This window comes from Hordeum vulgare, chromosome 7H (genome assembly GCF_904849725.1).
Source record: "Hordeum vulgare subsp. vulgare chromosome 7H, MorexV3_pseudomolecules_assembly, whole genome shotgun sequence".
Taxonomy (NCBI): Eukaryota; Viridiplantae; Streptophyta; class Magnoliopsida; order Poales; family Poaceae; genus Hordeum; species Hordeum vulgare.
Genome location: NC_058524.1, coordinates 59,780,650 through 59,794,308, shown reverse-complemented (window position 1 = coordinate 59,794,308; position 13,659 = coordinate 59,780,650). Strand labels below are relative to the sequence as shown.

At 48.8% G+C, this 13,659-nt stretch overlaps 1 protein-coding gene across 1 annotated transcript; it reads left to right on the top strand.

Moving 5' to 3' along the window:
* The first annotated feature begins 9,186 nt into the window (after positions 1–9,186).
* On the top strand, positions 9,187–13,335 carry LOC123410121 (BTB/POZ domain-containing protein NPY1-like). Its single transcript, XM_045103009.1, has 4 exons — positions 9,187–9,555; positions 10,524–10,593; positions 11,062–12,246; positions 12,386–13,335. The coding sequence occupies exons 1-4, from the start codon at positions 9,488–9,490 to the stop codon at positions 13,022–13,024; spliced, it is 1,962 nt and encodes a 653-aa protein (XP_044958944.1). The 5' UTR covers positions 9,187–9,487; the 3' UTR covers positions 13,025–13,335.
* The last annotated feature ends 324 nt before the right edge of the window (positions 13,336–13,659 follow it).

Genomic DNA, 13,659 nt, shown 5'->3' with positions numbered 1-13,659 from the left:
CACAAGATTCTCCAACCACTTGTATAAACCCAAATGCTTTGATCACCTCATCAAAGCGTTTGTTCCAACTCCGAGATGCTAGCACCAGTCCATAAATGGATCGCTGGAGCTGGCACACCTTGTTAGCATTCTTAGGATCGACGAAACCTTCGGGTTGCATCATATACAACTCTTCCTTAAGGAAACCGTTAAGGAACGCCGTTTTGACATCCATCTGCCAGATTTCATAATCGTAAAATGCAGCTATTGCTAACATGATTCTGACGGACTTCAGCATCGCTACGGGTGAGAATGTCTCATCGTAGTCAACTCCTTGAACTTGTGAAAAATCATTTGCCACAAGTCGAGCTTTATAAACGGTCACATTGACGTCAGCGTCTGTCTTCTTCTTAAAGATCCATTTGTTCTAAATAGCCTTGCGGCCCTCAGGTAGTACTTCCAAAGTCCACACTTTGTTTTCATACATGGATCCTATCTCGGACTTCATGGCCTCCAGCCATTTGTTGGAATCTGGGCCCACCATTGCTTCTTCATAATTTGTAGGTTCATTGTGGTCTAACAACATCATTGACAAAACGGGATTACCGTACCACTCTGGAGCAGCATGTGGTCTCGTCGACCTGCGTGGTTCGACAGGAACTTGAACCGGAGTTTCATGATCATCATCATTAACTTCCTCCTCAACCGGCGTCGCAACGACAGAGGTTTCCCCTTGCCCTGCGCCACCATCTAGAGGGATGAGAGGTTCGACAACCTCATCAAGTTCTATCTTCCTCCCACTCAATTCTCTCGAGAGAAACTCCTTCTCGAGAAAAGCTCCGTTTTTAGCAACAAACACTTTGCCCTCGGATTTGAGATAGAAGGTGTACCCAACTGTCTCTTTTGGGTAACCTATGAAGATGCACTTTTCCGCTTTGGGTTCCAGCTTTTCAGGCTGAAGCTTTTTGACATAAGCATCGCATCCCCAAACTTTAAGAAACGACAACTTTGGCCTTTTGCCATACCACAGTTCGTATGGTGTCGTCTCAACGGATTTTGATGGTGCCCTATTTAAAGTGAATGCAGCCGTGTCTAATGCATAACCCCAAAACGATAACGGCAAATCGGTAAGAGACATCATAGATCGCACCATCTCTAATAAAGTACGATTACGACGTTCGGACACACCATTACGCTGTGGTGTTCCAGGTGGTGTCAACTGTGAAACAATTCCACATTGTCTTAAGTGAGCACCAAACTCGAAACTCAGATATTCACCCCCACGATCAGACCGTAGGAACTTGATCTTCTTGTTACGATGATTTTCAACTTCACTCTGAAATTGCTTGAACTTTTCAAATGTTTCAGACTTGTGCTTCATTAAGTAGACATAACCATATCTACTCAAATCGTCAGTGAAGGTGAGAAAATAACGATATCCGCCGCGTGCCTCTACGCTCATCGGACCGCACACATCGGTATGTATGATGTCCAACAAGTCACTGGCACGCTCCATTGTTCCGGAGAACGGAGTTTTAGTCATCTTGCCCATGAGGCATGGTTCGCACGTGTCAAGTGAATCAAAGTCAAGTGACTCCAAAAGTCCATCGGCATGGAGTTTCTTCATGCGCTTTACACCAATATGACCTAAGCGGCAGTGCCACAAAAATATGGCGCTATCATTGTTAACTCTAACTCTTTTGGTCTCAATGTTATGTATATGTGTATCACTATCAAGATTAAATATGAACAATCCTCTCACATTGGGTGCATGACCATAAAAGATGTTACTCATAGAAATAGAACAACCATTATTCTCTGATTTAAAAGAGTAACCGTCTCGCAATAAACAAGATCCAGATATAATGTTCATGCTCAACGCAGGCACTAAATAACAATTATTCAAGTTCATAACTAATCCTGATGGTAACTGAAGTGAAACTGTGCCGACGGCGATTGCATCAACCTTGGAACCATTTCCTACGCGCATCGTCACTTCATCTTTCGCCAGCCTTCGCCTATTCCGCAGTTCCTGTTTCGAGTTGCAAATATGAGCAACAGAACCGGTATCGAATACCCAGGCACTACTACGAGAGCCGGTTAAGTACACATCAATAACATGTATATCAAATATACCTGATTTTTCTTTGGCCGCCTTCTTATCAGCCAGATACTTGGGGCAGTTGCGCTTCCAGTGACCCATACCCTTGCAATAGTAGCACTCTGTTTCAGGCTTAGGTCCAGCTTTGGGTTTCTTTGTCGGATTGGCAACAGGCTTGCCGCTCTTATTTGAATTACCCTTCTTGCCTTTGCCGTTTCTCTTGAAACTAGTGGTCTTATTCACCATCAACACTTGATGCTCTTTACGGAGTTAAGACTCTGCGACTTTCAGCATCGCAAACAACTCGCCGGGTGACTTGTTCATCCCTTGCATGTTGTAGTTCAACACAAAGCCCTTATAGCTTGGCGGCAGTGATTGAAGGATTCTGTCAGTGATAGCCTCTTGCGGGAGTTCAATCCCCAGCTCAGCTAGACGGTTTGAGTACCCAGACATTTTGAGCACACGTTCACTGACAGACGAATTCTCCTCCACCTTGCAAGCATAGAATTTATCGGAGGTCTCATACCTCTCGATCCGGGAGTTCTTATGAAAGATGAACTTCAACTCCTGGAACATCTCATATGCTCCATGACGCTCAAAGCGACGTTGAAGTCCCGGTTCTAAGCCATACAAGACTGCACATTGAACTACTGAGTAGTCCTCCTTACGTGTTAACCAAACGTTCTTAACATCCTGGTCAGCCGTAGCGGGTGGTTCATCTCCTAGCGCAGCATTAAGGACATAATACTTTTTCCCAGCTTGTAGGATTAACTTAAGATTACGAGCCCAGTCTACAAAGTTGCTTCCATCATCTTTCAACTTAGCTTTCTCTAGGAACGTATTAAAATTCAGGGTGACTGTCGCGTGAGCCATGATCTACAACACAAATATATTCAAAGTGGACTTAGACTATGTTCAAGAAAAGACTAAGGAGGGCAGCAAAACGCACATCACCGCCCACAAACACTTTTGTGTTCTACTCGAGAAGACATCTACGCATGAACCTAGCTCATGATGCCAATGTTGGGGAACGTTGCATGGGAACAAAAAATTTCCTACGCGCACGAAGACCTATCATGGTGATGTCCATCTACGACATGGGATTTACGATCTACGTACCCTTGTAGATCACACATCAGAAGCGTTAGTGAACGCGGTTGATGTAGTGGAACGTCCTCACGTCCCTCGATCCGCCCCGCGAACCGTCCCGCGATCCGTCCCACGATCTAGTGCCGAACGGACGGCACCTCCGCGTTCAGCACACGTACAGCAAGACGATGATCTCGGCCTTCTTGATCGAGCAAGAGAGACGGAGAGGTAGATGAGTTCTCCGGCAGCGTGACGGCGCTCCGGAGGTTGGTGGTGATCTGATCTCGGCAGGGCTCCGCCCGAGCTCCGCAGAAACGCGATCTAGAGGAAAAACCGTGGAGGTATGTGGTCGGGCTGCAGTGGCAAAAGTTGTCTCAAATCAGCCCTAATACCTCTGTATATATAGGTGGGAGGGGAGGGGCCTTGCCTTGAGGCTCAAGGAGCCCCAAGTGGGTCAGCCGAGCCAAGGGGGGAAGTCCTCCCCTTCCAAACCGAATCCAACTTGGATTGGAAGGTGGAGTCCTTCTCTCCTCTGCCACCTCCCCCTTTTTTCTTTCTCTTTGATTTCTTATCCTATGGCGCATAGGGCCTTCTTGGGCTGTCCCACCAGCCCACCAAGGGCTGGTGCGCCACCCCCAAGGCCTATGGGCTTCCCCGGGGTGGGTTGCCCCCCCCCCCCCGGTGAACACCCGGAACACATTCGTCATTCCCGGCACATTCCCGGTAACTCCGAAAACCTTCCGGCAATCAAATGAGGTCATCCTATATACCAATCTTCGTTTCTGGACCATTCCGGAAACCCTCGTGACGTCCGTGATCTCATCCGGGACTCCGAACAACATTCGGTAACCTACCATATAACTCAAATACGCATAAAACAACGTCAAACCTTAAGTGTGCAGACCCTGCGGGTTCGAGAACTATGCAAACATGACCCGAGTGACTCCTCGGTCAATATCCAATAGCGGGACCTGGATGCCCATATTGGATCCCACATATTCTACAAAGATCTTATCGTTTGAACCTCAGTGCCAAGGATTCATATAATCCCGTATGTCATTCCCTTTGTCCTTCGGTATGTTACTTGCCCGAGATTTGATCGTCAGTATCCGCATACCTATTTCAATCTCGTTTACCGGCAAGTCTCTTTACTCGTTCCGTAATACAAGATCCCACAACTTACACTAAGTCACATTGCTTGCAAGGCTTGTGTGTGATGTTGTATTACCGAGTGGGCCCCGAGATACCTCCCTGTCACACGGAGTGACAAATCCCAGTCTTGATCCATACTAACTCAACGAACACCTTCGGAGATAGCTGTAGAGCATCTTTATAGTCACCCAGTTACGTTGCGACGTTTGATACACACAAAGCACTCCTCCAGTGTCAGTGAGTTATATGATCTCATGGTCATAGGAACAAATACTTGACACGCAGAAAACAGTAGCAACAAAATGACACGATCAACATGCTACATCTATTAGTTTGGGTCTAGTCCATCACGTGATTCTCCTAATGACGTGATCCAGTTATCAAACAACAACACCTTGTATATAATCAGAAGACCCTGACTATCTTTGATCAACTGGCTAGCCAACTAGAGGCTTGCTAGGGACAGTGTTTTGTCTATGTATCCACACATGTATATAAGTCTTCATTCAATACAATTATAGCATGGATAATAAACGATTATCTTGATACAGGAATTATAATAATAACTATATTTATTATTGCCTCTAGGGCATAATTCCAACATATTATTTGAGTCTCCTCTGATCTCTTATATGCATGATTTCGTATCCTTGTAATTCTCTTCGAGTTGTGGGTTTTGTTTGGCCAACTTGATCTATAATTCTTGCAATGGTAGAAGTGCTTGGTTTTGGGTTCATACCGTGCGGTGTCCTCACCTAGTGACAGAAGGGGTAGTGAGGCACGCATCGTGTTGTTGCCATCAAGGGTAAAAAGATGGGGTTTATATCATATTGCATGAATTTACCCCTCTACATCATGTCATCTTGCTTAAGGCGTTACTCCGTTTGTTATGAACTTAATACACTATATGCATGCTGGATAGCGGTCGAGTTGTGGAGTAATAGTAGTAGATGCAGACAGTATCGGTCTACTTGTCTCAGACGTGATGCCTATATGTACGATCATTGCCTTGGATATCATCATGACTTTGCGCGATTCTATCAATTGCTCGACAGTAATTCGTTCACCCACCGTAATACTTGTTATCATGAGAGAAGCCTTTAGTGAACACTATGGCCCCGGGTCTACTTCACATCATATTTTCAGCTCTACACTTTTACTTTGTTGCACTTTCCATCTTCAAATCTCACCTTGCAAATAATCATGAAGGGATTGACAACCCCTTTATAGCGTTGGGTGCAAGTTTGTTTGTTTTTGCGCAGGTACATTGGTGAATTGTCTTGATACTCCTACTGGATTGATACCTTGGTTCTCAAACTGAGGGAAATACTTACTGCTACTGTGCTGCATCACCCTTTCCTCTTCAAGGAAAAAACCAACGCAAGCTCAAGAGGTAGCAGTCTCCTTGACTAGGAGGGAGTAGTTCACCCTTGGGGCTAAGGGTATGTACCATTAGCTATATGTTTGATCTCTCTCTCTCTCTATCTATCTTGTTCTTGATATGGCAGGATCTTGATGTATCATGGGCTTTGTTATTATAGTTGAGTCATATGGTGTTCTTCCCTTGCTATCTTGATGGGATGAATTGAGTCTTTTCCTTTGAGGTTTTGTTATGTTGGATTGTATTTGAGTACACTTGATATATGTCTTGCATGTGGAGACCCGAGTGTCAATGGGGTATTCTATCGAGTCACTTGATATATGTTTTGGTAATCAACTTGCAAATTCCCGTGGAGACATTGGGGCAATCTATGCATATGGGTTGATACACGTTCTTTTCCTACCTTCTCCGACAGAAATCTTGGGGTACTCTTTGAAGTTCTGTGTGTTGGATGGAATATGGTGAATCTGAAATTGTTTGATGCATGTCAAATAATCAAATCACGGATACTTGTGGTGACGTTGGAGTATATAGATGACATTAGAGTTGGTTGATGCGTATCATAGGTGTTATTCTAGTATGAACTCTAGGGTTGTTTGTGACAAATATAGGAATAGCTTAATAGATTGACCGAAAATGATAACTTTAAGGTGGTTTGCTACCTAAAACAATATCTTCTTATATTCTCTAGTTCATAAGAACTTTGGAGTGATTCTTTTTCGCACGTTGAGGGGTGGTTATCTGATTCAATTATGTTAGCACTGTTAAGAGATTGCATTAGTGAAAGTATGAACCCTAGGCCTTATTTTCAAGCATTGATATATCATTTTGCTCGTTGTTTACTACATGTTACCTTGTTGTTTTCACATTTCAAGATTACTAAAACCTATATCTACTATCCATACTACACTTGTATCACCATCTCTTCACCGAATTAGTGCACCTATACAAAGTACCGTTGTATTGGGTGTGTTGAGGACACAAGAGATTGCTTGTATTTGATTGGAGGGTTGCTTGACACAGACTATCTTCATCCTATACCTCCCATGGAATGATAAACCTTAGGTCATCCACTTGAGGGAAATTTGTTGTTGTCCTACAAAACTCTACACTCGAGGCCCAACGACGTCTACAAGAATAAAGTTGTGTAGTAGACATCAGACTTGGGGTGTCATAGAAGTCCGTGCCGAGGACTTAGGCGCGCCATCATCGAACTCGGGAAGGGCGGAGATGGCTGGCAGATCATCTGGTTCTCATACCACATGAACACACGAGTTCTGGTTGGCATCCGACCTTTCTTCATCAATCAAAGAGGGATGTCCTCCCTCGGTCGACGTCCTTTATCACCCCCAGTCGAGGTGCTTCCGCCATGGGAATGTCGGCGTCACCAACAACATTGGGCATTGGGGTGGGGGATTGGGCTCGCATTCCCTTGCCCAGTCTAGACACGGGAGTGACCGACTTGCAGTGCTAAGGTGGTGGGATGAACCCCCATGCTAGGAAGGGGGTTAATTCTGACGCGAGGAGATGACACCTCACCCAGGATAGGTTGTTGCTTCCTGTGACAAAGTATTGAGGATGTCAATGCAGTACTAGAAGCCGAGGTGCATCATAAGACCAAGGTTTGTAAAAAACTTACTTCTATAGTTTATACGCAAATTAAAGTACATATTAAGTGTGTCATGTGGGTGTAATTTCATGAGTTCCCCAAGCGTCATGCGTTAAGGATGCGCAAGAATCGATCGGGGTGTTGGCAAGTCACTATGTATCTTGTTTTATTGATTGGACGTGCCAATTACAGTGGCCTCGAGTCACGCTAACACTATGTTGACCTCTGAGATGACTGCTCGTTGCTGCTGCACTTGGTGACGGTTCAAGCTAGTCAAAGATATCAGAACAAGACTGGACCTTTGTCCTTATCCAAGTGCGGGAACACTTTGTTGCCAACGCAACAACGCACGGGAAAACATCTCTAATCCGAGGTGTGACACGAAAACCTCAAATGCATGTGTCAAAGGGCAATGAAAATTGTGGTGGGGCTCCTCGGATGCTCGAGGTGGAAGCTCTTGGGCTAGACTCACCAATTCGAAAAGAGCAGGGGAAGGACTTGATTGAACCAACTTTCAAGACCGACAACCGTAGACGAAGAGCAACTCAGAAGAACCAATAAGTTCCTCGACTTGAAGACCGATTTAGGGGTTACTGATGGTGTCCTCGACTAGGGGTGATCACCATGTCGTCTCCCGCTCAAGTGGGCCAGGCCAAGGACCCCCATGATAATTTACCAGTGGGCCATGTTTGTCCGGCCTAGAAGCACCAAGATGGATATCTCTCAAGACTTGTCGCCAACTCCAAGACTTAGATGTCTTCTACACCGTGATTACCCTAGATGTACCAACCTATATAGAGATACCCACAATACATATATAAATCGGGGGTAGGGCTCATAGATGGTAGACACACACACAAAGATATCATGGTAGACCAATTGTAATTTATACTATATGAAAATCAACACAATCAAAGCATGACATAGTGGGTATAATCTCGCATCTCTTACCATTGCCCGTACCTGAGTATAATCTCGCGTCTCTTACCATTGCACCAAGGCTACTTGTTCAGACCCCCTACCCAAGATCTGATGGATTTGACTCTATCAATGATCGCTCCTCCGCAACCTGAAGAATGATGAAGCAGAACTAGGGACAGATGTAAAAAGTAGATGAAAAGTGATATACTGATTTATCGATTGTGTATTGGTCAATCAACCATCACCTCTATTTTTACTTATGAGGTGATTGGACTTTCCGTGTAGAAAAAAAGACTCCAAATCCCATCCAGGTCTTACGGTAATTACCTAGCTTTGATTTAGGAAGGTCCAAGATAACAATTCAGTTTATGTGAACCTGAGGACCCATACTCGATGGAGATGAGCCTGAATTCTACTCCCTCCGTACCTAAATATAAGTCTTTTAAGATATTTCACTAAATGTCTACATACAGAGCAAAATAAATGAATCTACACTCTAAATTATGTCTATATACATCCGTATGTAGTTCATTAGTTGAACCTCTAGAAAGACTTATATTTAGTAGTAGTTTATACATTTCGACACGATGAACAAATTTTATGTTGAAAGTTTTTTGATTTGAGGTACTCTTTGGGGGGGGGGGGGGGGGGGTGGGGGGGGGGAGGCATAACCGTTGTCATGTATGAGACCATGGCCAGTCAACGCGCGTTCCTAATCACCCAAGTTTCCATGGGCAAATCTTCGGGAGGCCCAGCTCCAAATCTCGGTCCCGTACGCAGAAATTCAGTAGAAGAAGCCGGCCTCCCGTATAGCACGCGCAAACCGCAAAAGAAAGAAAACCCAGGAAAAAGAAAAGAAAAGACCAGGCAGGCAGGCGTGCGGCGCGCTGGCCGTAGACCGCTACTCTACTAGGTATGCACCCCGCAGTAAAGGCGGCGAGTTTAATTCCACCACCCCGCCCCTCACCAAACCAAACCAAACCATCCCTCCCTTCTCTCTGTCCGTCTGCCCGTGTGCGTTTCTCGGGACTACGGCCCCTCTGCTCCCGTAGTAAATAAAACAGGCCAAGAACCGGCGCCGCAGGAGGAGGGAGGAGCGAGAGGAGGCAGCAGGGAGACGTGAGACGAAAGCAAGAGGCGCACGCTGAGCCGCAGAGAAGCTGTCGCCGAGGACGGAGAGAGAGAGAGAGAGAGCAGCAGCAGCAGTAAGAGCAGCGATAGCAGCAAGCAGTTCGTCGATCGGTTCGTCCCCGCCATGAAGTTCATGAAGCTCGGCTCCAAGCCGGACGCCTTCCAGGCCGACGGCGGCGGCGGCGACTCCAGGTGAGCCCCTCCTCTCTCCGCAGTTTGCAACCTTGCATCTCCTCCTCCTCCTCCTTCTTACCTGCCGCGCCGTGTGATCGAGCAGAATGCACCGTCTGTTGCACTGGCTCGTTGCTCCGGTCTTCTCGGTCCTGAGCGCCAGGCTAGATTTGTTCTTGGTTGGCCTTTCGATCCACGCCCATCTCCCAAACACGTTTTCTCTCACCAACAAGTGCGAAACAATAATGCAGTGCCTTACACAAGAAACCTGCCTTTTTTCTACAAGTACAAGTGTCTTCTCAAGCATGCATTCTTGGTCTTTCTCTCCCTATGAAAAGGCTTTTCCTTCGTTTGTGTTACATGAGCGGTAGTTTCTTTCTACCCCTAATGATCTGATCTTGAGCTGTGGGGCTGCTGCTACGCTATTGCTACCCCTGCCTCCGCTCCAGTGCTCGTGAGCTTACGTACGCTGAGTCATTTGACCGGTGAGACCAAAAGGCTGGCCTCCCTGCCTTTTGGCTGTGCAAACAGGCCATGGTCGTAGTAGCAGTTGCGATATGGATCATAGGATTCTTTTCTGCTCGCCGCACCAGTATTTTACCTGTAAAGTTGTGACGCGGATCAAAATGCTGCTTGTTTTCTCTCCTTCCCCACATGGCCACGCCCGCCGGATCTTGGACTCCACACCTCTTTCCATTATTTTTAGTTTCGGCTGGGGCGTATCTGTACGTCTGGACCTCAACAAGAATGTTGCTTCACTGGTAGTATTTGATTAATAATACTAGTAGCTTTTTTTGGAGAATGTTTGATAAATCATTCAATTTTGGGGAGAATGTTATATTTTGCCATTCATCCCCGTTACCATGATACCATCTACAATAGTTATCAACGATCCATCCATGTTCACGATCTGCTACATTCTCAGAATTTTTTCCCATGTTTGTTCAACATTATCAGTATGTAACTGTGAACACATCATCCTCCCGCAGATACGTGCTGTCGGACCTGCCGTCAGACATCGTCGTCCATGTCGACGACGCGAGGTTCTACCTGCACAAGGTAATTCCATCCATCAACCAACTGATTCCTCTTGCATTTCACCCATTGGAATTGGAATTACTACCGCTACGTCTCAACTTCTGAAGCTCGAGTTAGAAGAAACAATGCATGCGCCAACGTACAGCTACGAGCACACCGCAAGAATCTTTCGGTCAAGCTCTGCCACTTGTAGTTTGGATCCACGCTGCCCGCCGCTCAGAATCTTTCCATGAGTTTCCTCCCTCTAGATCGCCTTCCCGTTTCCACAATAAGTTTCTCCCCGCATACGCTTGGTGAATGCATACATTTCCACGTAGTGCCTCGCAATTTAATATGTGCCCATTGCCTGCATCCGCTCGAAGCAGACACTGATCAACCAATCATGGCTACGTCCTGAATTTGTTCTTTAGCCATGGGTTAATGGCTGCTGTAATTTTTGATTGGTTCTAATGGCTGCTGTAATTTTGATTGTGTGTGATTTGTTTGCAGTTCCCTCTGCTTTCCAAGAGCAGCCTGCTGCAGAGGCTGATCGTGGAGGCGAGCCAGGGCGGCGCCGACGAGGTCCGCGTCGACGGCCTGCCCGGCGGCGCGAGGGCCTTCGAGATCTGCGCCAAGTTCTGCTACGGCATGGTGGTCACGCTCAACCCGTACAACGTCGTGGCCGCGAGGTGCGCCGCCGAGCACCTTGGCATGACGGAGGACGTGGACAAGAGCAACCTCGTGTTCAAGATCGAGGTGTTCCTCAACTCGGGCGTCTTCCGGAGCTGGAAGGACTCCATCATCGCGCTGCAGAGCACCGTCGCGCTGCTGCCGTGGTCCGAGGAGCTCAGGCTCGTCGCGCGGTGCGTAGACTCCATCGCCGCCAAGGCCACGGCCAGCCCCGGGAGCGTGGTCTGGTCCTACACGTACAACCGGAAGGCGGCGTCGTCTGATGAGATCGTCGAGGCTCGCCGGTGCTCGTCGTCGTCGCCGGCGGTGCCACGGGACTGGTGGGTGGAGGACCTGTGCGAGCTGGACGTGGAGCTCTACAAGCGCGTCATGGTGGCGGTCAAGTCCAGGGGTGACAGGCTGACTCCCGATGTCGTTGGGGAAGCTCTCAGGGCCTACGCCGCGAGGTGGCTCCCCGAGAGTTGCCGGCGCGGCGACACCCCGGCAGATGACGACGATGCTTGCGCCTTGGAAGTGCTCGAGACCATCGTGTGGCTCATGCCGTCCGACGGCGGTGGACCGTCGCCGTGCGGCTGCTCGTGCCAGTTCCTCCTGAACCTGCTGAAGCTCGCCGTTCTGGTCGGGGCAGGGGAGCTGCTGAGGGAGGAGCTCATGGACAGGATCGTCCTGCAGCTGCACGATGCATCGGTGAACGATCTCCTGATACCGGCAAAGCCGCCGGCGCAGACCGCCTACGACGTCGACCTGGTCGAGGCGCTGGTCGGCCGGTACATGCGGCGCGCCGGACTGGACGGCATTGACAGGGAGGAAGTGTTCGAGACGAACGTGGAGGCGGACGGCCCTTCGTTGCCGGCGCTGTGCAAGCTCGTCGACGGGTACTTGGCCGAGGTCGCGGCCGACCCGAACCTGCCGGTTTCGAGCTTCGTCGGGCTGGCGACCTCCATGCCTGAGTCGGCCAGGCCATCGCACGATGCCCTGTACACCGCCATTGATGTCTTCCTCAAGGTACATTACGTCTGATCTCATGCACGATTGTTTGCCACGAAAATTGCTGTTGATTCTTTTGTGTCAAGAGAATCGCGCTGTATGTTTTGAACATTTTGATGATCTTGACATGAAAATTGCTGTGGATTCTTCTTGTCAGATGCACCCGAATCTGTCCAAGGTGGAGAAGAGGAGGATCTCGAGCCTGATGGACGTGAAGAAGCTGTCCAAGGAGGCGAGCATCCACGCGGCGCAGAACGACCGCCTCCCGCTGCGCGTGGTGGTGCAGGTGCTCTTCTTCGAGCAGATGCGCGCGGCGGCGGCGGGGAGCGCGAGCGCGGCGCTCCTGCTGGCCGCCGCCGGCGACAGCAACGCGCACCTGGAACTGGACGACGACGACGGCGGCGGCGACTGCTGGAAGAACCGCGCGCTGGCGCTGGCGCTGCCGGAGCCACCGACCCCGTCGGCGGCCCTGAGGAAGCAGATCGGGAGCATGAGCCTGAAGCTGGTGGGCGAGGACCGCCGCCGCGCAGAGGACGTCGTCAGCGACGGGCGGCGGCTGGCGAGGAGCGCCAGCATCGCGAACCAGAGCAGCAGGATGTCGCTGTCGTCGCGGTCGCGGCGGATCTTCGACCGGCTGTGGGTGGTCGGGAAGCCGCCGGGGCCGGGCGAGGTGGTGAGCAAGAGCTCCGACACGTCCGGGAGCTCGCAGAGCCCGCGGTCGTCGGGCAAGCCGCTGGGGTCCCACAAGTCGTCCGGCGGCTCGTCGTCGAGGAACCGGCGCTACTCGGTGTCGTAGGCCGGCGGCAGAGGCCGAGGCTGGCTGTACAGAGGAGTCGGTCGCCGTCGCCGTCGCCGTCGACGTCGCCGGACAAGTGGACGCCGACGATGGGTCAACTACTGCTTGCATTGCATGCATGCATGCCAACTTGAACCTCAATTCGGGGGTCTGCTTTTTCCGGAAAACGATCAGCTGTGGTAGAATTTAGTGATCTTTATGATTATTTCGTCTGAACTTGACACGGTGGGCTGGTCCTTCTCTTCTGTTAGAACTCATGGTCCTATTCAGCAGGGCCAATCGTACCAGAAAATTCAGAGGCTTTTCGTGGAGGGTTTCGAGCTGGGAGCTTCCATTTTTGTTTGATCTAGTATCATTTTAGTTGCCTGCATCGTTTTTGACACTTTTGCATACTTGTCTCGCAAATGCCATGTCAAAACCAGCAACTGCATCTTGGTTGGTTGCATGTCTTGGTTGGTTGCATGCATTGCATCAAGGGTCAATTAAGGCCTGTTACTTGGTTGCCTGCATTTGTAAGCACGTCTGTTTGGCTGGTTGTAAGTAGTTGTTCTGCCCATCCATTTCAATGTATGTGTGTAAGTAGTTGCTCTGCTCATCCATTTCAAACGCGGCCTTCAAACCAAAATGCAGCAGAA